The following is an 18,751-nucleotide window of genomic DNA, read 5'->3' on the forward strand; positions in this document are numbered from 1 at the left end:
CCATGGGGTACAGGATTTGCAGCCTGGCTTGCAGAAGGGCCAAACGCGGCACCAGGAGACAGAAAGTTGGGTACTGGGCACTTCCTGTTACACTGGCTGAGATAGAAGGGTTCCTTTTGGTTTGCTGCTACCTTCTGATCATTTTTTTTCTCTCCCATTGGAAAGAAAGGCACTCTGAGGAAGAAAAGTGGAAGTGAGGAAATCTAAGTCTTAAGCCAGGCATTGAGAATTGAAGAAAGACCAGTGCAAGCTTACAGGATCATATATACACTTTCTTCCTCCTACCTAACTAATTTATTTCTTCCTCCTTTGTGTCCTTTCTGATCCATGAATCTGCTTTGACATCAAACTGAATATACTGCCATTCCTGCTCCTCCACAGAATTCCCAATACCCTTTTACTTGGTTGATTGGACCCCACTTTCCCTTTAATGCCTTTTGTGATTCCTTTCTTACAGCTGTCACATCAACCAGCCCTTCCTAAGCTGTTCTCAGGATGGATCCTACCTGTGTTTGTTTGTCCTTACCCTGCTTGGTCAGCCTTGACAGCCAAACAGCTTCATGTTTGTCCTCTCTTAGTTCCTCTTGCATAGCATCTTTTCCACCTCTAATTATTGCTGGTTGTCCCTTTCTTCTGCTCTCCCCCACTCTCCTTCACTTTCAAATTTGCTTCTCAGCTGAATCCCTGTTTTCTTGCCAGATGATCAGACAGATTTCCAAAATTAGCCTGTCCAAAGCCACCCTCTTCCCACATCCACTCCTTCCTGACATGTCCTTTTAAGACAAAATGTGCTGTTTCTCTGCCCTGGACAGCACATGGTCTGCCTGGTTCTTACTTTCTTACTATAATGCTCAAACACTTCTAATTCCTACCTTTGGCGAGCCAGTCATAGAAAGATTTCTCCACAAACCTGGATTGTGGAGGATTCCTGCCCTTGTTCATGAGTGCCTGTGTGGCACTTCCATCCCTTTTTTAAGGCTTTCCAAATATTGCTGAGAAAATCATCCTGATCTTTGTTTTTTTTCTGAAAAGCACAACAAAAACCAAGGTTACTAACCCAGTGAACTTGAACTGAAAACCTTGTGCTGCTTGGCTGTTGAACACGTGAGTTTCCATTTGAATTTCTCCTCTGAGTCAACTGAAACAGCCACTGCAGGAAACTGTGCAAGGAGTCATAGAGAAATTGAACAGAAGAACACAGGAAAAAAAATCTCAATAGATGACACTTGCCCCACAACTTCTAGAAACTGAAATATTATTTGTTGACCATTTGAGACCTCAGGACACAAAAAACCCACCTGGGTTTAGGAATACGTGTAGAAAATTTCTGCATATTTGACCTAGGAGTGAGATAAAAGGTGGAAAAATTGGATCCCACTAATCACAAAGTTTACGAAGATGAAAATACTTGCCTTCAAAAGGCATTCATGGTAGAAAAGTGTTGCAGCTGAGAGGATTCATTTCCAAATGAGAAGTACTGAGATTGTCGTGGATAGAGAGGAAGGAGAGAATTTGTTGCCTTTGAAGAATGGAAAAGATCTAAGCACACAGAGAATCACAGAATGGTTTGCTTTGGAAAGGACCTTCAAGATCATCTTGTTCCAAACTCTTCCCATGGGCAGGGACAGCTTCCACTATCCCAGGTCCAACCTGGCCGGGGACAGGGCAGCCACAGCTTCTCTGGGCAACCTCAGGGCTTCACCATCCTCACAGTAAGGAATTTCTTGTTAATGTCTCATCTAAACCTGCCCTCTGTCAATCTGGCAGGTATCTTCTGTCCAGAATTTAAAACAGTCTTTGGAGACTGGAGAATGCAAAATGTCTCTGAGGAAATCCATGAACTTAGACTTTTGAAGCAGGAGATTTTCCTTTATCCTTTGAAGGTGGAATGTACACAGGAAGGTTTTACAGCATATGGACTCAGGAACTGGTGTCATTTGAAAGGAAATGCTCCTGCCTAGGGAGAAATATGTTCTCCATTGTGTCTGAGGAGAAGCAGCAGCATTTCTGCCTCAATCAAAACACTGAAGCCCTGACTTTTAAGGAGTCACTGGAACAAGGGGAGATCTGGCCATACATCAATACCTATAGGCTCATCTTTAAGGTATTCTTTGGAAATCTATTGCAGCTGATCCAAGGGGCAGCATGAGTTCATGCTGCTGTTAACACTGAATTGGTTCTTAACCTTAGGAGAGGACAGACAGCAGTTGGAGATCTCCTTCTGAAAGAGAAAGTATTCAAAACTCAGCCTCCCACAAACAGCCTGTGCTTGAAAACGCCTTTATTTCCTGGAAAATGTAGTGCACAGTATATGAGCAATGGTTGCCACATTTGCCCATGTCTTTGTCAAGCACACTTGATGGAAGGTTTGTGTAGAACGTTTCACGTTTGCTTGGATTATTACTGCCAAAACAAATGTCTCAACAAATACCAAGGCAGTGCTTTTACGTGCCAAAGAGTCCAGCTGGGAAATACATTTCAGAATTCGTCCTTGCATGTGCCGGGAGGCGAGAGAGGAGATTCCAGCCGAGGCTCTGGGCAGACCCCCGGTGCAGTTCCTGCTCTGGCCGCCCCGCGGCGCTCTCGGCCCGCATTGCTGCTGCTGGGCGGAGCTGGGACACCAGTGTCACACCAGTGTCACACCAGCGGGATGCTGCGGGGCTGGCACCGGGTGAAACCCCGCAGAAACGCCCCGGTTGCTCCGGAATACGCCCTGGTTTAAAGCCTTTCCAAAGGATGTGCTGGGAATCGCCGCATCGAGACGCGCCTGGAAAAGCCAAGAGCACAAAGTGAAAGAGGGAGTGTGAAGGACGGAGATCGCCCCGCAGGGCCGTCCCTGCGGGATTTGGGAGGATTTCTCCGGAAGTCTGGGGTAGCTCAGGGTCGATTCGTTGGTAAGCACAGAGTTATTGCCGGCAGAAATGAATGTTTGCTTTTAACAGACTGATGGGGAAAGCACTCGCTGTTCCGAGTGCAGACAGGGGGAGGAGGCTGTGTGTGTCTCAGAAAATGAGCCTCAGAACAGGTACCCGTGGTTTTTACAACACAACCGAGAGCCGGAAGGTTAGCAATGATTCTCCCGGCTTTCCTCACGATTGCAGCCAGCCGAGAGCTCCGGCCCCAGGTCCTCGGGATAGCTGGGAATTTGGGATTCAGGCTGATTGTTACAGAGACAGAAGAAGAAATCCATCCTGGGAGCTGTCCGGGAAGGAGAGGTCGGGAGTGTTGGTCTGTCCTTGCATTCAAGCGTGGAAAACGCTGTGACTCAGGGAAGTGTCTGTTTTTCTGCTCTGCAGGCTCCTCCCGAGCCATCCTATCCTCAGGGTGTGCTGGAGGGGAGCCGACGGTGGCTCCAGGGATGGAGAAGGAGCCTTTATCCGAAGGGACCACAAAAGTGGGCATGGGACCGCCGAGATTTCATTCAGCGGATCTGAATTCCCAGATGAAGGACCAGGAAGGATTTTGGAAATTGAAATTGCTTCAGAAGTGTGGTCAGAATTTTGTTTTAGCACCTCTGTGTTCTGAAACACGAAGCCATACAGCAGGATATGCTGCTGTAATGCTTTTCTAGCATAGTTTTAAATGACAGAGTGAATAGAACTGCCTTTTTGGTTCTTCTGAGGATAAAGATGTCGTCAGTAAAACAAAAGATGAGGAAGCCTGCAATACCACTGTATGCCTGAGGAGATACGTGAATTCTTTGGCACATTTATGCAAATCTTTCTTTTTATGGGTATAGTTCTTTCTTTTGTCCTAAAATACAGCGTGCCTCCGTCTGGCAGTATTCAAACTTCTTTTTTTTTAATTAATACCCATCCATTTCACAGTTGTGACCCAAAGGAAAACACTAGTGGCTCTCTAGTGCTGCACGGTAAGTGACCCTCTTTCATTTCTCCAGAAGAATTCTGGATTTACTCTGAAAGAATATAAACGTCGGTGGAAGGGCAGCATCTGCTGATGAGCAAAGATATTGTTACAGCCAAGAGCTCCGTTAGGGATCACTGTTCTTACACCTGAAGCTGAAGGAAACCATTTCCTTGCTGAAACGATGGCAGCAACAATAACTGGGCTCTTGGACTCAGGGTAGGAAATGTGGAGGCTTTTCTCGGCCTGTGTCTTTCCCCCTGCTGCGCAGTGATGCCGAAGATTAGGATAAGGAGAAGGAAATACACATTTCCCTCTCGGAGGTGAAAAAAACGGGCACAAAGCAAGTGGATTACAGGTGTCACAGTTGTTTTTGGGAGAGAAGCCACTTTCCCAGCACATCTGCTGCTGTGCTTGGCCTATGGTTTGACTTCTCTGTTGGTGATAATGATCGCAGCTCGAGAGATGGACGTGCCCCTGGAAGGGAAGAAAGGAGGAGCTGCCCTTTGACGTGTTGCAGTGGTTTAGATCTTATCACTCGTCCAAGTGAAGGGGCGGTACGAGGAAGTCGCCGAAAATTACTTCGTTCGTGCAAGATCTTTTAGTAGCTAAAGAAATCCTGGCAATCCTGAAACAACCCTAATTGTTACTTACTCCTACTGATACAGGCAAGAAGTTTTTACTCTAAAACAAATGAAGACATGAGAGAATTTCTAGGACTTGACTGCTTGAGTATTTTTTGACAGCGTCACTCCTTTTTTAGCAAACAAAAATAAGGGGAAAACATCTAGGAAATTAAAGAAAGGGTACCAAACCCAAGAGGGTTATGATACTTTATAATAATAATAATTTTTAATAGCGTAGTTTCTTTTATAGTAAAATCCGAGCTAAAACTGCTAGAGACACAGGTAAATAATGCAAGCACTATTTTGTTCCCTCTTTCAATTTTTAATTCTCTAGGAGAAAGGTTGGGTTGGGCTCCCAGGCAGCTGTGCACATCCTCAGTGCATTCGTCGCAGAAGCAGTCGAGGTGTAAATCTGTCTTCGAAGCCAGCCATGCCTGCCTGACACTGAGTTTTTTATCTGGTTTCTGGCATGAATTCTGTCTCACCATACCCGAATGTGTTCAGAACCCCTTGATATTCCCTTTCCACCTCTGTTTTCCCGCGGCTGTTCCTAACAGGTCTGCTGTAGACATCTCCCTCTTAGCGAGTTTTATTCTGCCTCTAATCATCTCACAATATGCCTTGCAAATTCCTGGAGCCCCCCTCAAATACCTCATGATCAATTAGTTCTTTTCCATGACACTTTTCCTGATAATCCGTGAGAATCTTTAGAACTTTTTTCTTTACCTTTACCTTTTAGAGTTTCCGTCGAACCTCTGAGTTCAACAGCTTATTCTTTTAATGGCCCGTCTGTTAGTGTGATGAGAGCTTTATCTTTGCTATTGTCTCCGTTATCTCCTCGTTATCGTTTGTGTATCGCGGAGTTTAATTAAGGGCTCCCTGTTTGTTTCTTTGCCTTTCGTATTAACCGGCTCTTGGCCATACATCCTTAAGCAGATACAGGACTTCAAGTATAGCATCTTTTGACATAGAAAAGTGTAAAAGCCGGGCGAGATGTGATACCCAGAAAGAAAAAAAACAGCATTAGGATGATGTGTCCTAGGACAGCTTTATCATCCTGCTGTGATGGCGAGCTGTGGTGATAATGAAACTTTTACTTAAGGACAATTCCTTGTCAGCTCCCTGGCACCAGCTCTCGCTTTCAATAGCTTCTCTGACTCGCCACACCTACTAATCGCCCTGTGCTGATTAACAAGTGGAGAGGAGAAGGAAAATCTCTTCTGTGGCAGTGAAACTTACCGCGTCTACACAAGGCAAACCAAAAGCTGTGCATGAAGAGTTCGTGGTTGCGAGCTGGGATGTGATACCCTGAGCAGCGCTCTGTGCGCAGGCAGGGATCCCACCCCAGAGAGAGAAGAGCTTTTACACGGCGCTTTTTTTCTCCTCTTTGGCGCAAAGAGCACAGGCTCAATCAGCAAACCCCGAGCCAGCAGCGCTGCCCCGATGGAGAGGAAATATTCCCCCTTCCGACGCTGGGTGGGGGTGTTGGCCGCGGACCGGAGCGTTCCTCGGTCCGCCCCGGCATTGCAGACACGGGGAGACAAAAAACCGTGAGAGCTGAGCTGCTCGCAAAGGAGTCGGAGCACTCGGGGGCTTCCAGATTCCTTCACCCCAAGATTGCTGGCCCACACCGCTCTTTTTCGGACGCTGCTAAAAAATGCTGGGAGCCGCCGAGGACTGTGGATGGCTTTTATGGAGAGTGATGGCCTGTGGGAGACGGAGCGGAGACAGAAAGAGGCAAGTGATCTTGTTTATTCTGTGTGTTTGCGTGTGTCAGAGCGGGGCTGAAACACTCCGCTACTCCCTGCCGGAGGAAATGGAGAGGGACTCCTTTGTCGCCAATATCGCCAAGGACCTGGGGGTTCCTCTGAGCCAGCTGGCGGCTCGCAAAGCCCGCGTTGTGTCCGAGGGGAACGAGCAGCTTTTCCGACTCAATCAAAACACCGGAGTCCTGACGGCAAAGGAATCGCTGGACCGAGAGGAGATCTGTCCGCAGAGCGATACCTGCACGCTCGTCTTTAAGATATTCTTTGAAAATCCATTGCAGCTGATCCGAGGGGAGGTGGAAATTCGTGACGTAAATGACAACTCGCCCGTGTTCCCGGAGAAGGAGATGGTTTTAAAAATTCTAGAAACAGCATCTCCTGGCTCCCGTTTCCCCCTGGAAAGTGCCCAGGACAAGGACGTGGGCATTAACGGTTTGCAGAACTACAGCCTCGGGCCCAATCCTCATTTCTCCCTCGCTATTGGAACAGCGAAAGATGGAGTAAAATACCTGGAACTTGTCCTACAGCACCAGCTCGACCGTGAAGAGCAGGGGGAACTGAGTTTACTTCTGACTGCCACCGACGGAGGGTCACCACCTAGGTCGGGCACGGCTCAGGTCCGGATCGTGGTTGTGGATGCCAACGATAACATTCCTGTCTTCGAAAGAGAGACCTACGAGGTGCGCCTGGCTGAGAACAGCCCCCTGGAGAAGCTGGTGGTCAGAGTCGCTGCCGCGGATCCCGATGAAGGGTCCTACGGGGAAGTGAATTATGCCTTTGCCCAGGCATCGGAGCGATCCCGGCAGCTCTTCCAGCTGAACCCGACCACCGGTGAAATCCGAGTCGCAGGCAAACTGGATTTTGAGGAAGCAAAATCCCACAAGATGGTGGTGAAAGCCACGGACGGCGGAGGGCTGTCTGCGCACTGCAAAGTGCAGGTGGAGGTCCTGGACGTGAATGACAACGCCCCGGAGATAGCGCTCACCTCCCTCAGCGCCTCCATTCCCGAGGACGCCCCGCCACGCACCGTGGTGGCTCTGTTCAGTGTGCGGGACCGGGACTCCGGGGACAACAGCAGGACGGAGTGTTCCATCGACGGGGACTTGCCGTTCAGCCTCACCCCCACTTTTGATAATTACTACGAGCTGAGAACAAACGCGGCTCTGGACAGGGAGAGGACGGCGGAGTACAACATCACCATCACAGCCACAGACTGGGGCAGGAAGCGGCTGAGCTCTCAGGAAAGCATCTTCGTGCAGATATCGGATGTGAACGACAACCCCCCAGAGTTCACCCAGGAGATTTACACCATGTCTGTCACGGAGAACAACAGCCCCATGCTCCGCATCGGCAGCATGAAGGCCACGGACGCCGACGCAGGAATAAATGCCCGTGTGAACTACGCACTGGTGTGGCAGGAGGGCAAAGAGCAGCCCGAAGTGTCAGTCAACGCTGAAAACGGGGATGTTTATATCCTCCGCCCGCTGGACTATGAGAAGGCGCGCTCCTTTGAGGTGACAGTGCGCGCAGCCGACGGCGGCTCCCCGCCGCTCAGCACCCAGGCCGTGCTGCGCATCGTCGTGCGCGACGAGAACGACAACGCGCCCGTGCTGCTGCACCCGGGCCCCGACAGCAGCGCGGCCGGAGAGCTGGTGCCGCGCTGGGCACCGTCCGGCTACCTGGTGGCCAAGGTGGTGGCGGTGGACGCGGACGCGGGGCAGAACGCGTGGCTGTCGTACGAGCTGGCCAAGGCCACGGAGCCGGGGCTGTTCCGCGTGGGGCTGCACAGCGGCGAGGTGCGCACGGCCAGGGCCGTGACCGAGCGGGATGCGGCCCGGCAGAGGCTCATCGTGCTGGTGCGGGACCGCGGGCAGCCCTCGCGTTCTGTCACCGCCACCCTCGCCGTGGCACTGGTGGACGGCTTCTCCGAAGCCCATTTACGGGTGAGCGAGGAGGCTCCGGCCGCCGAGCCCGACGGGCCGCTTACTCTCTACCTCATCGCCTCCCTGGTCTGCGTGTCGGCGCTGTTCCTCGCCACCGCGGTGGCCGCCCTGGTGGTGAAGGTGCGGCGGGACAGGCGGAGGGAGACGGAGACTTTGCCCACTTTCCCGACGATTGGCACGGAAAGCAGCGCGGGCTCCCTGCCCCGCAGCTACCTGTACGACGTCTGCTTCGCCGCCGGCACCGTCAACAGCGAGTTCCGTTTCCTCAGGCCACTCTTCCCCTGCTTCCCCGCCGGTCTGCCCCCCGGGCCCGGCGAGCAGCGGAGCTCGGTGTGCTCGCAGGATGCCGCCAACCTCGGGGCCGAGGGCGACTGGACTACGCAGGTGAGGGACTGACAGGGCCCTCGGGCAGGCGGGAGGGAGGTGTGACAAGCCCTGGGAGCTAGGACTATTGAAGCTGCAGGGTCCCTGGAGTGGGAGGAGATGATAGAAGGCGGTCTCAGAACTGCTGGAGAAGCCTCCCAGGAGGATCCAGCAGGGATCAGCTGCTCCCCAAATCCTGACTAACCACGCCTCTCCGCATCATAGAAGAATAGAACATTTTGGGTTAAAATGGACCTTTAAAATCCATTAAGTCCAAACCCTCATGCAATGAGCATGGATACCTTACTAGACCGGGTTGCTCAGAGCTCCATCCAACCTGACCTTGGATATTTCCAGGGGTGGGGCACCCACCACCTCTCTGGGCAGCAGGGTCCAAATCTATACTGAGTATTCGTGATAGATCAAGTCTTTGGTGTCACTTCAAAGGGGAAGATTTAGGCCGTGAGAAGGTGAAAAGTACAGGTAGATATGTGTCACATCTGATCTGGCCACAATACAGAGTATCACCATACAATGTCAGAAGGCTTCAAGCATCAGCCCATACAGAATAACCCCATACCACTTCAGAAAGCTCCAAGAGTGTACCCTTCTTGTTCTTTAGCCCAACCTTTTATACCCTTCATGTTCATGTATGGCACCTGTGGGTCCTCTCTATCTTTTTGTGGTTGGTCAGTGCACATGGGCACTCCAGGTCTCATTACATTCAGTACTGTTCACCTGTTCCCGCACAGCTGTATCCCATTGGGGATGACGCTGGGCTGCAGCCCCAATCCCAGTTACCACAAACCCTGTGCCTACAGACACGTGGGTCCTGCCCACGCAGTGTGTGGAGACCTGGAGCAGGAATGACACCATTCCTAGGGATACATCCTCCCAGAGGTGGCAGTAACAGGAATGTAGTGGCCTGTCCAGCATCAGATGGGACTGCAGGGACAGCTGTGCAAAGGATGTCACCAACTATGTCCCCTGCACTGCTGTTGGGAGCTGGTGCTTGGTGCTGCCCTGTGCCATTCACCGGGGTGGTGGCAATGCTGAACTCAAGCTTACAAACTGCTGGAGCCTACAGAGGTAGGAGCCTCTGCCATTAAATTCCTTTATGGTTTTGTGACTTGCATGGATAGCGTTGACCAGAAAAGCGTGGTTAACGGTCACCTCTTAGTATGGGATTCTGTGGGGACTCCATGGAGAGTGTCCAAGGATCCATCTAGCATTTCACAGTAGACAGGATGATGAACATATATGAGGTTGGAGAAACACAAACACCATCAGGGTCAGTTAATATTTTCATATTTCAAAACCACCGATGACTTGGACTCACTTTACTGCAGAGTGTCAGAATCACAGTAGCCTCAGGCAAGACAAGGACCCTTCTTGATATATCAACATTAAACCACATTTATTGTTTGTGAGAATGTGGTTTCTGTTTGGGGCTCTCACCTCTTCAAATTACTCAAAACTCATAAAGGTTTTATAGAGACTCATTAGGATTTTGCAATAGTACCCTTTTGGAGGTTTCTGACTTCAGGTGTTGTCCATTCAGGTTAGAGATCCACCAAGTCTTGCTTTCTCTTTGGCTCCCGGTAGAGAGGAGGGGTGTGACACGGGCAGTGATGTAAGACACATCCTCTGAGCTTCTCGGTGACGCTTGCTTTCCTTCAACTCCAAATGACAACTGCTCTCTCTGTTCTTTGCAGGGCATTGCTCCCACCTCTGAAGATACGGGGCCCAGAGCTGCAGGTGCAGTTTGCCCTGCAAACAGGGAGCTGGAGCCCAATGTCAGTTCTGAGCAAAACCCTTGGCTCGCCCATCAATAAGTGAAGAGAAAGACAAGTTTGTCTGTCCTCGCAGGGAAAAGGGAAAAAAGAGACAAAGCACCTCCCTAAAAAAGTACCAGGGAGATGAAACCTTCTCAATGAGAGTACTTTCCCCTTGTGCAGTACTTTATTCATGTAGCTATTTTGTAATTGTGCTGTCGATGGAGGAGAACTGTGCTGCATGTTGATTACATAATAATCAATTATTATCATAGTAATCAGTATGATTGTGAGAGTGCTACTGCTTCTACATACTTCGAGAAATACTAAAAACTGGCAGCAGATTTTCAACTTCTTTTTACACCGCCTTCTCTGGGGAATTTTCTTTCTTTCTTTCTTTCTTTCTTTCTTTCTTTCTTTCTTTCTTTCTTAATTGTCTTCTTTCTACCTACTTTTTTATGTCTTGTCATTTTCTTCTTTCTTTCTTTCTTTCTTTCTTTCTTTCTTTCTTTCTTTCTTTCTTTCTTTCTTTCTTTCTTTCTTTCTTTTTATGGAGAGAGCTTTGTAATAATATCTTAATTTTCTGCCATGTATTCAACACCAGGCGAAACAGATAATATGTAAAATTAAGTGGTGCTTGCAAAGGGATTTCTTACAAAAGAAGCAGAAGCTGTTTATATTTTGAACTGCTGGCATTGGCACACTTGGCATATTTCACCAGGAGTTTACAGGCTCTCCTAATTATAAAGAGTGGGCTTTGAACAGTGTATTCTTTCTTCCTTTCTTTTTTTTTTTTCCATAAAGTCGAAAACACTATTTCACGTTTTTTAAAAGCCAAGGTGATTAAAAGTATTATTTGTGGTTTTTCAGTAAAATAGACGAAACCATTTCCAATTAGCTTAGGACACTGTAGAATATAGGGTGTCAAGAAGCTTTCTGGTTTTCTTTCGTCAATCGGTATTGAATTATAAAGTTATGTGATAATTCCTGTTGTTGAGCCATTTTAAAGAGTCAAATGAGTAATGACAGAAAACAATAAAATTTACTTGGAACTCCCTCGGGTGGGTGTGCTGTCTCGAGATCACTTGCCACAGTCATGGCCGAGGAAAAAGCCAACTCAAGAGCAGGATTTCGGGAATAAATCCCTGCATCTGGAGTGAAATTAATGCAGGGGAAATCAGAACGACCTGGGGAAATAGGGCGGTCTCAGAAGTCGGAGCAAGGTGGACGAGTTTTTTTTTCTGAGAGGAGCTGAGGTCTGAGATGCTGCCTCCAGCCCATTCCCAAAGGCTCCCAGTAGGAGAGGTAATGAACTGCGGGAACAATCTCTGTCAATTCCGAGAACGACCATGGCGATTGCTGCTGTGGTCAAAAGACCACCTTACCTGGTTGCTGAACCTCTGTAACAATACACATCTGTTCTAGCTGAACGGCCGAGAAGTCATTTATTCAAAGTGTTCATACTGAGGTAAGTGAGGGGGAACCAAAACAAAAGGAACGACCCAGCTGTAAATAAACTCCATTTTGAAGCAGAAGGTAAAAAGAGGCATTGCTCATTGAGCCAGTGGCCATACTTTGAATACAGTTACAGGGACATTTCAATCTCTATGATTTGACCTAGGAAGGGAGAAAACGAGCCGTTAATCTCTGCTTTCCGGGCTTTGCGCTGGGAAATCTTCGAATCCTTCCCCAGCTCGGCCGCCTGGTGCCGCTGCTGACCGCGGAAGCTCCGCGCAGCTCCAGAGCTCCTCCGGCCCCGCGATTCGGGCGGGGCTGCACCATCTCGGGCTGCTCCGCTCGGGGGGCGGCAGGCTGTATCGGCAGCTCCATCCAGCTTACAGGAAGGGAGACCGGGTCTCTGGGAGGGAATGAAGCCGAGGAAGAGCGAGGAACAGCTCCCGGGGCGAGCGGCGGCTCTGCTGCTTGTCCTCTGCGTCTCGGGGATGAGAGCAGAAACCGCTCGGTACTCTGTGCCCGAAGAGGCGGAGAGAGGCTCTTTTGTGGCGAATATCGCTAAGGATTTGGGACTAACCGGTGAGGAATTATTGGCTCGTCGGGCTCGAGTAGTTCCTGAAGGAGAAAAGCAGTATTTACAGCTGAACCAGCACACCGGGGATTTGGTGGTGAGAGAGCAAATGGACCGGGAAGAGCTGTGTGGACAGAGCGAGCCCTGCTTGGTGCGTTTCGAGGTGCTGCTGGAGAGCCCACTGCAGTCCTTCCGAGCTGAGGTAAGACTCATCGACATAAATGATCATGCTCCTGTGTTCTTAAACAAAGAGATTGTTTTAAAGATCCCGGAATCTGCAGTGCTCGGGACTCGATTTTTATTGGAAAGAGCTCACGATCCAGACGTGGGGAACAACAGCCTTCAGCATTATAGTATCAGCTCGAACGAGTATTTCCTTGTCTACACCCGGCGGCGGAGTGATGGCAGGAAATATGCCGAGCTGGTGTTGGATCGAGCTCTGGACAGGGAGCAGCAGGCAGAAGTTGCTTTCAGCATCACGGCTGTAGATGGTGGGAATCCACCACGGTCTGGCACAGCTTTAATCCGCGTGGTAGTCCTGGATATAAACGACAACAGCCCGGTATTTACCCAGACTCTGTATAAAGTCTCTGTAATGGAAAATAGCTCAGAGGACACCATAGTGGTGGTAGTGTCTGCTAGTGATTTAGACGCAGGAACGAATGGGGAAATAGTGTATTCCATAGTTCAAAATCCAGAGGAAAATCTCCAAACGTTTAAAATAAACCCAGAGACAGGCCAGATTCGACTCAAAAAGCCTTTGGATTATGAAGAAAAAAAGAGCTATGAGATAGACGTCCAAGCCACAGATGGAGGGGACTTGTCCACGCATTGCAATGTGGAGGTGCAGGTGAAGGACGTGAACGACAATGCCCCCGAGGTGATCATCACCTCGCTCACCAGCACCCTCTCCGAAGCCGCCCCGCCGGACACCGTGGTGGCCCTCTTCAACGTGCGGGACCGGGACTCGGGGGACAATGGCAGGACGACCTGCGAGCTGACAGGAGAGCAACCCTTCAGGATCACGCTGCTGGCAGCCGACGCGTACGCGCTGGTGACATCAGAGACGCTGGACCGGGAGCAGGTGGAGGAATACAACGTGACTGTGCGAGCTCGAGACGAGGGCTCCCCCGCCCTCTCGACATCCAAAACCCTGCTCGTGCGGCTCTTGGATGTGAACGACAATGCACCCACCTTCACCCAGGCCATTTACACCATGGTGATGAGCGAAAACGAGCCCGCGGGGAGAAGCCTTGGCCGCCTCAGTGCCACGGACCCTGACGCGGGAGAGAACGCCGGCGTGAGATACTCTCTAGTGCCGCCACCGACGGGCACCCTCGCCGCCGCATCATTCGTGTCAGTGGACGCGGAGAGTGGAACCGTCCGGACTTTGCGCCCACTGGACTACGAGAAGGTTCCTGCCTTCGAGGTGACAGTGACGGCAGCCGACGGCGGCTCCCCGCCGCTCAGCGCCCAGGCCGTGCTGCGCATCGTCGTGCGCGACGAGAACGACAACGCGCCCGTGCTGCTCCACCCGGGCCTTGACAGCAGCGCGGCCGGAGAGCTGGTGCCGCGCTGGGCACCGTCCGGCTACCTGGTGGCCAAGGTGGTGGCGGTGGACGCGGACGCGGGGCAGAACGCGTGGCTGTCGTACGAGCTGGCCAAGGCCACGGAGCCGGGGCTGTTCCGCGTGGGGCTGCACAGCGGCGAGGTGCGCACGGCGCGCGCCGTGACCGAGCGGGACGCGGCCCGGCAGAGGCTCATCGTGCTGGTGCGGGACCGCGGGCGGCCGCCGCGCTCTGCCACCGCCACCCTCGCCGTGGCACTGGTGGACGACTTCTCCGATGCTTTCCACCAGCTTGGCCACGATCCCACAGGCGGACAGCAGCCGCAGGTGGCCGAGGAGGAAATGCTCACCACTTACCTCATCGCTTCCCTGTGCTGCGTCTCGTCCCTTTTCGTCTTGTCCGTCCTCGTCTTAACAGCGAACACGCTCTGCAGAGCGCGGGTCCGGGCAGAACTTCCTCCTCCCTCTCCCAGCTGCTACGCGGACGGAGACGTCGCCAGCGACGGCGTGGGCGTGGGCAGCACGGGCACTCTGTCGCCGGCTTACCGCTACGAAATGTGTCTGACCAGCGGCTCGGGGAGGAGCGAATTCCAGTTCCTGAGGTCCATCCTGCCCAGCCTTCATAGCAATTCTGAGGCGGGACTGGACAAAGACCAGGAACCGCTACACCACTCGCAGCCCCCCTGCGACCGGGAAGCCCCGGCGGGGAACACAGTCACTCCTCCCTTTCAGCCGAAAGATTGACCAGTAGGCGTGCTTGTTCATGCCTGAGCCGTGCTGAGACGCGCCTCCCTTCCCCGTCCACAGCCGGAGATTCCCCAGTAGCAGTAGGGCCGTTCCCTGCTGTTATAGGTGTAATCTCCCTGCGCAGGCTCCCGGCTCGTTTCTCCTGCCGCAGAAGGCGGCTCTGTCCCTCCGAGTTCAGCCTCTGTCTCACACCGCCATGGAAAATCGTAGTGCCTGTCTTCCCTCCGCTTTTCTCGAAAGCCTCGGACGTGCCTATCGCTTAACAAGAGCGCACCAGCCCGCGAAATCGGGCCAGCGAGGGGAAGAGATTGGAAGTGGAGGAGCTGCCGTGGATGCTCCAGCGCAGAAACTCTGGCAGGGATACATGCCACATTCCCTAGAACTTCTCTCCCGGGAGAATGTGAGCGCATTCTGCCTCAGGAGCAACCGCCGCGGGTTCGGGATCGCGGCCGGGCCGAGCGGCAGCGCGGGTTGCGGGCGGCGGCGGCTGCAGTCCCAGCGCGCACCGCTGGGTGGTGCCCTCGGCCAAGGCGGCGCCGAGCGGCTGCGGCAGCGGAGGCGGCCGGGGCCGGAGCGGCACAGCCCGAGCAAGCTCAGACCAGAACCAGACCAGCCCAGCCCAGCCCAGCTCAGTTCAGCTTAGACCAGCCCAGCTCAGCCGGGCGGAGGTGGCAGCGGCTGCGGCAGCGAGCGCTGCCCCGTGTCACCCGCTGCCGGCACACCCCGGCTGCGTTCCGGAGCGCCGGCCGGAATCTGAGAGAGCGAGGGAAGGCGCCCGCCCCGCACTTCGCCGCTCTCCGCCCGCAATCGCCCGGACACCCGCCGCGACGACCGACACCGACACCGCCGCCGCCGCGCCATGGCGCTCGCAAGGCAAGTGCTTTGTGTGTGTGCTTTGCTGGGGCTGCCGCTCGCTCGCGCCGAGCCCATCCGCTACTCCGTAGCCGAGGAGGCGGAAAGCGGCTCCCTGGTAGGCGAGCTGGCCGAGGACGCGGGGCTGACGCCGGCGCAGCTCTCGGCTCGCCGCGCCCGCCTGGTCTCGGAGGACGGCCGCCAGCATTTTCGCTTGGAGCGCGCCTCGGCCGCCTCGTCGTGGCGGGGAGGCTGGACCGGGAGCAGCTGTGCGCCCAGGCCGACACCTGCATGCTCCCCTTCGAGCTGCTGCTCTCCGACCCCCTCCAGTTCTTTCGGGTTGAGGTAGATCTGGAAGATATACAATGACCATTCCCTATTCTTCCGAAGAAGAGTCATTTTTAAATCCCTGAAACGAGCGAGCCAGGTTCACTTTTCCTCTGGAAGTTGCTAGGGACCTAGATATTGGCAGGCAACAGTCAAGAATACATCATCTCTCCCAAGAATGAGTATTTATGTCTCCTATGGAAGTCGGACCAATGGTGACAAATATCTTGAACTTTTTTAGGAAGTCGCTAGACAGAGAGGAGCAGGCAGACATGAGTTTCAGTGTAATTGCTGTAGATGGTGGCTCTCCTCCCAAAAGTGGAACCATCGAGATCTCTATTATCATTCTGGATGTTAATGACAATGCTCCCATATTCACGCAAGACCGTTACATTGGGAAGATTCTGGAGAACATTGCAGAAGGCTCTGTTGTTCTGTCTGTTTTAGCAACTGATCCGGATGCAGGAGTAAATGGGGACATTTCCTATCAACTCAGCCAGGCAGTGGGAGAGAGTGACTCTGCATTTGTGATTGATCCCATAAGTGGGGAAATTAAAATCAAAAAACCATTGGACTTTGAGGCAGCACAAAAGCATGAGCTCAGTGTGACTGCCACAGATGGTGGGGGCCTTTCAGCAATCTGCAAGGTGTTGGTGGAGGTGGTGGATGTGAATGACAATGCCCCAGAGCTGGTGGTCAGTTCGTTCAGCAGTCCCCTCCCCGAGAACACAGTGCCCGGCACGGTGGTTGCCCTGTTTACGGTCAGGGACCGGGATTCTGGTGCCAACGGGAAGATCTCCTGTGCCCTGCAGGATCAGCTCTTCTTCTCCCTGCGGCCAGCCTACAAGAATTACTATGAGCTGGTGACAGTGAGCGCGCTGGACCGCGAGGAGACGCCTCAGCACATCCTCAGTGTGACGGCAGCAGATGCGGGCTCGCCTCCTCTCACCACCACACACACCTCACCGTGGACATCTCCGACGTCAATGACAATGCCCCCGTCTTCAACCAGACCTCTACACCATGTACGTGCGTGAGAACAACGTGGCCACGGTGTTTGTGGGAGCCATGAGCGCTGCAGATGCTGACGTGGGGCTGAATGCCAAGGTGACCTATTCCCTGGCAGCAGAGCAAGGGCCAGAGCGGACCTGGTGCTCCTGCATCTCGGTGAACTCGGAGAATGGGGCACGTGTTTGTGCTGCGGCCCCTGGACTACGAGCGCTTGAGGCAGACCGAGGTGACGGTCAGTGCCTCTGACGCGGGCTCTCCTCCGCTGAGAGCCAACGTCACCGTGCGCCTGGTGGTGCTGGACGAGAACGACAACGCCCCGCTCGTGCTCTACCCGGCCCAGGAGAGCGGCCCGGCTCCAGCGAGCTGGTGCCCGTGTCGGCCGAGGCGGGCTACCTATCAGCAAAGTGGTGGCCGTCGATGCCGACTCGGGACAGAACTCGTGGCTCTCCTACCACCTGCTCAGGGCCACCGACCCAGGCCTGTTTGCCGTGGGCCTGCAAAGCGGCGAGGTGCGTCTCAGGAGGCCGGTGACAGAGAGAGACAGCGTCAAGCAGAAGCTGGTGGTGCTGGTCAGAGACAACGGCAAGCCCCGCTGTCAGCCACGGCAGCTCTCAGCGCTCTCCTGCTCAAGGACTTCTCCGACGTGCGCCTGCCGCACAGCAGCCCGGCCAGCGAGGATCAGGCCGCTGCCTCCCTGACCACCTATTTAATCATTGCCTTGGTCTTTGTCTCCCTCCTCTTCCTCATCTCCACGGCAGTGCTGCTGGCTCGCAAGGCGTGCAGGAGGAAGGAGCTGAAGGCTGGCCATGTGCTCTATGCTGCCGACACCTTGCAGAGCGGCCTGGCCGATGCGGCCGCTGCAGGGACCCTGCCCCGCGCCTATTGCTACGAGATCAGCCTCACCACGGGCTCGGGCAACAGCGAGTTCAGATTCCTCAAGCCCATCCTGCCCAGCCTGCCCCCACAGCACTGCGCCGTGGGCCAGGGCCCCGATGAGGAACAGGATTCCCCCGGTGTCCCTGTCAGCAGCGAGGACATGGCCCCAAACAATGCTGGTGCTCTCTCTGCAAGACAGTTCAACGCCATTTCCTTTGACTAGCTGTGGTCTGCACACACTGAGGCTTCATGGATCTTGGGAGGAGAGCACCAGGGCCGCAGCATGTGCTAATATTTCCTCCATAATAGATATGTATTTTTAATTGATTTATCCAACTTCCTGCAAATTGTCTTTGAAATAATTGTCTACCACTCCTAAAAGCGATGAAGATTTTAAAAGAAGTCAAGGTTTTCTCACTTTGTTTTTAATGGTGATGCCGAATTTTGCCCCAAAAGGCGAGAATAGCTGCCTAAGAGACTCAATTTAAGTCAACATAGACAGGAGTTATTTTATTACGATGCATCGGAGAAATCACCAAAGGGATTTCTGAGTATCTCGTAACAAAAGGAAGCCTTTTATACAGTTTTGAATATTGAGTTACATCATATCACATACATAATCATGTTTTTGCATGCATATTCATAAGAGGCGTGGTGTGGGCGGAGCGTGGGCGGAGACATCTCTTTTGAGGATCATCTTGGTGGCCGTTCCGGTTGCCTTCATCGTGGGCAGGGGTCTCCTGATGAGTCTTCCTCCTTAAACTTTTGAACTCCTATCCTAATATGGTCAATTCCCGGTGTACTTGGCTTGGTCCCCATGGCTTGGCAAGGTTCTTAGGGTCAGTTTGACATTGTTGGCTCTGGACATGCTTAGCCTACCAATTCTCCTATCCCTATCTCTCTTCTTGTCATTATGTTCCATGCTTTAGCTGATCTATTGCTTTATATGTTTCCTAAATGCTATGCTTTTCAAATACTTCTCATTCCGTGTTTTAACTCGTTATTTCT

At 52.6% G+C, this 18,751-nt stretch overlaps 2 protein-coding genes and 1 pseudogene across 2 annotated transcripts; all 3 read left to right on the forward strand.

Annotated features, from left to right (window-relative positions):
• The first annotated feature begins 6,061 nt into the window (after positions 1–6,061).
• Positions 6,062–10,720, forward strand: LOC135453629 (protocadherin beta-16-like). The gene is made up of 2 exons (XM_064724881.1): positions 6,062–8,583; positions 10,278–10,720. Exons 1-2 carry the CDS (start codon positions 6,148–6,150, stop codon positions 10,395–10,397), a joined length of 2,556 nt encoding a protein of 851 aa, XP_064580951.1. The 5' UTR covers positions 6,062–6,147; the 3' UTR covers positions 10,398–10,720.
• A 1,442-nt stretch (positions 10,721–12,162) lies between these two features.
• LOC135453525 (protocadherin beta-16-like) lies at positions 12,163–15,488 on the forward strand. The gene has a single exon (XM_064724669.1). It carries the CDS (start codon positions 12,206–12,208, stop codon positions 14,672–14,674), a length of 2,469 nt encoding a protein of 822 aa, XP_064580739.1. The 5' UTR covers positions 12,163–12,205; the 3' UTR covers positions 14,675–15,488.
• A 34-nt stretch (positions 15,489–15,522) lies between these two features.
• LOC135453526 (protocadherin beta-15-like) lies at positions 15,523–18,060 on the forward strand (annotated as a pseudogene).
• Positions 18,061–18,751: the final 691 nt, after the last annotated feature.

This window comes from Zonotrichia leucophrys, chromosome 13, assembly GCF_028769735.1.
Source record: "Zonotrichia leucophrys gambelii isolate GWCS_2022_RI chromosome 13, RI_Zleu_2.0, whole genome shotgun sequence".
NCBI lineage: Eukaryota > Metazoa > Chordata > Aves > Passeriformes > Passerellidae > Zonotrichia > Zonotrichia leucophrys.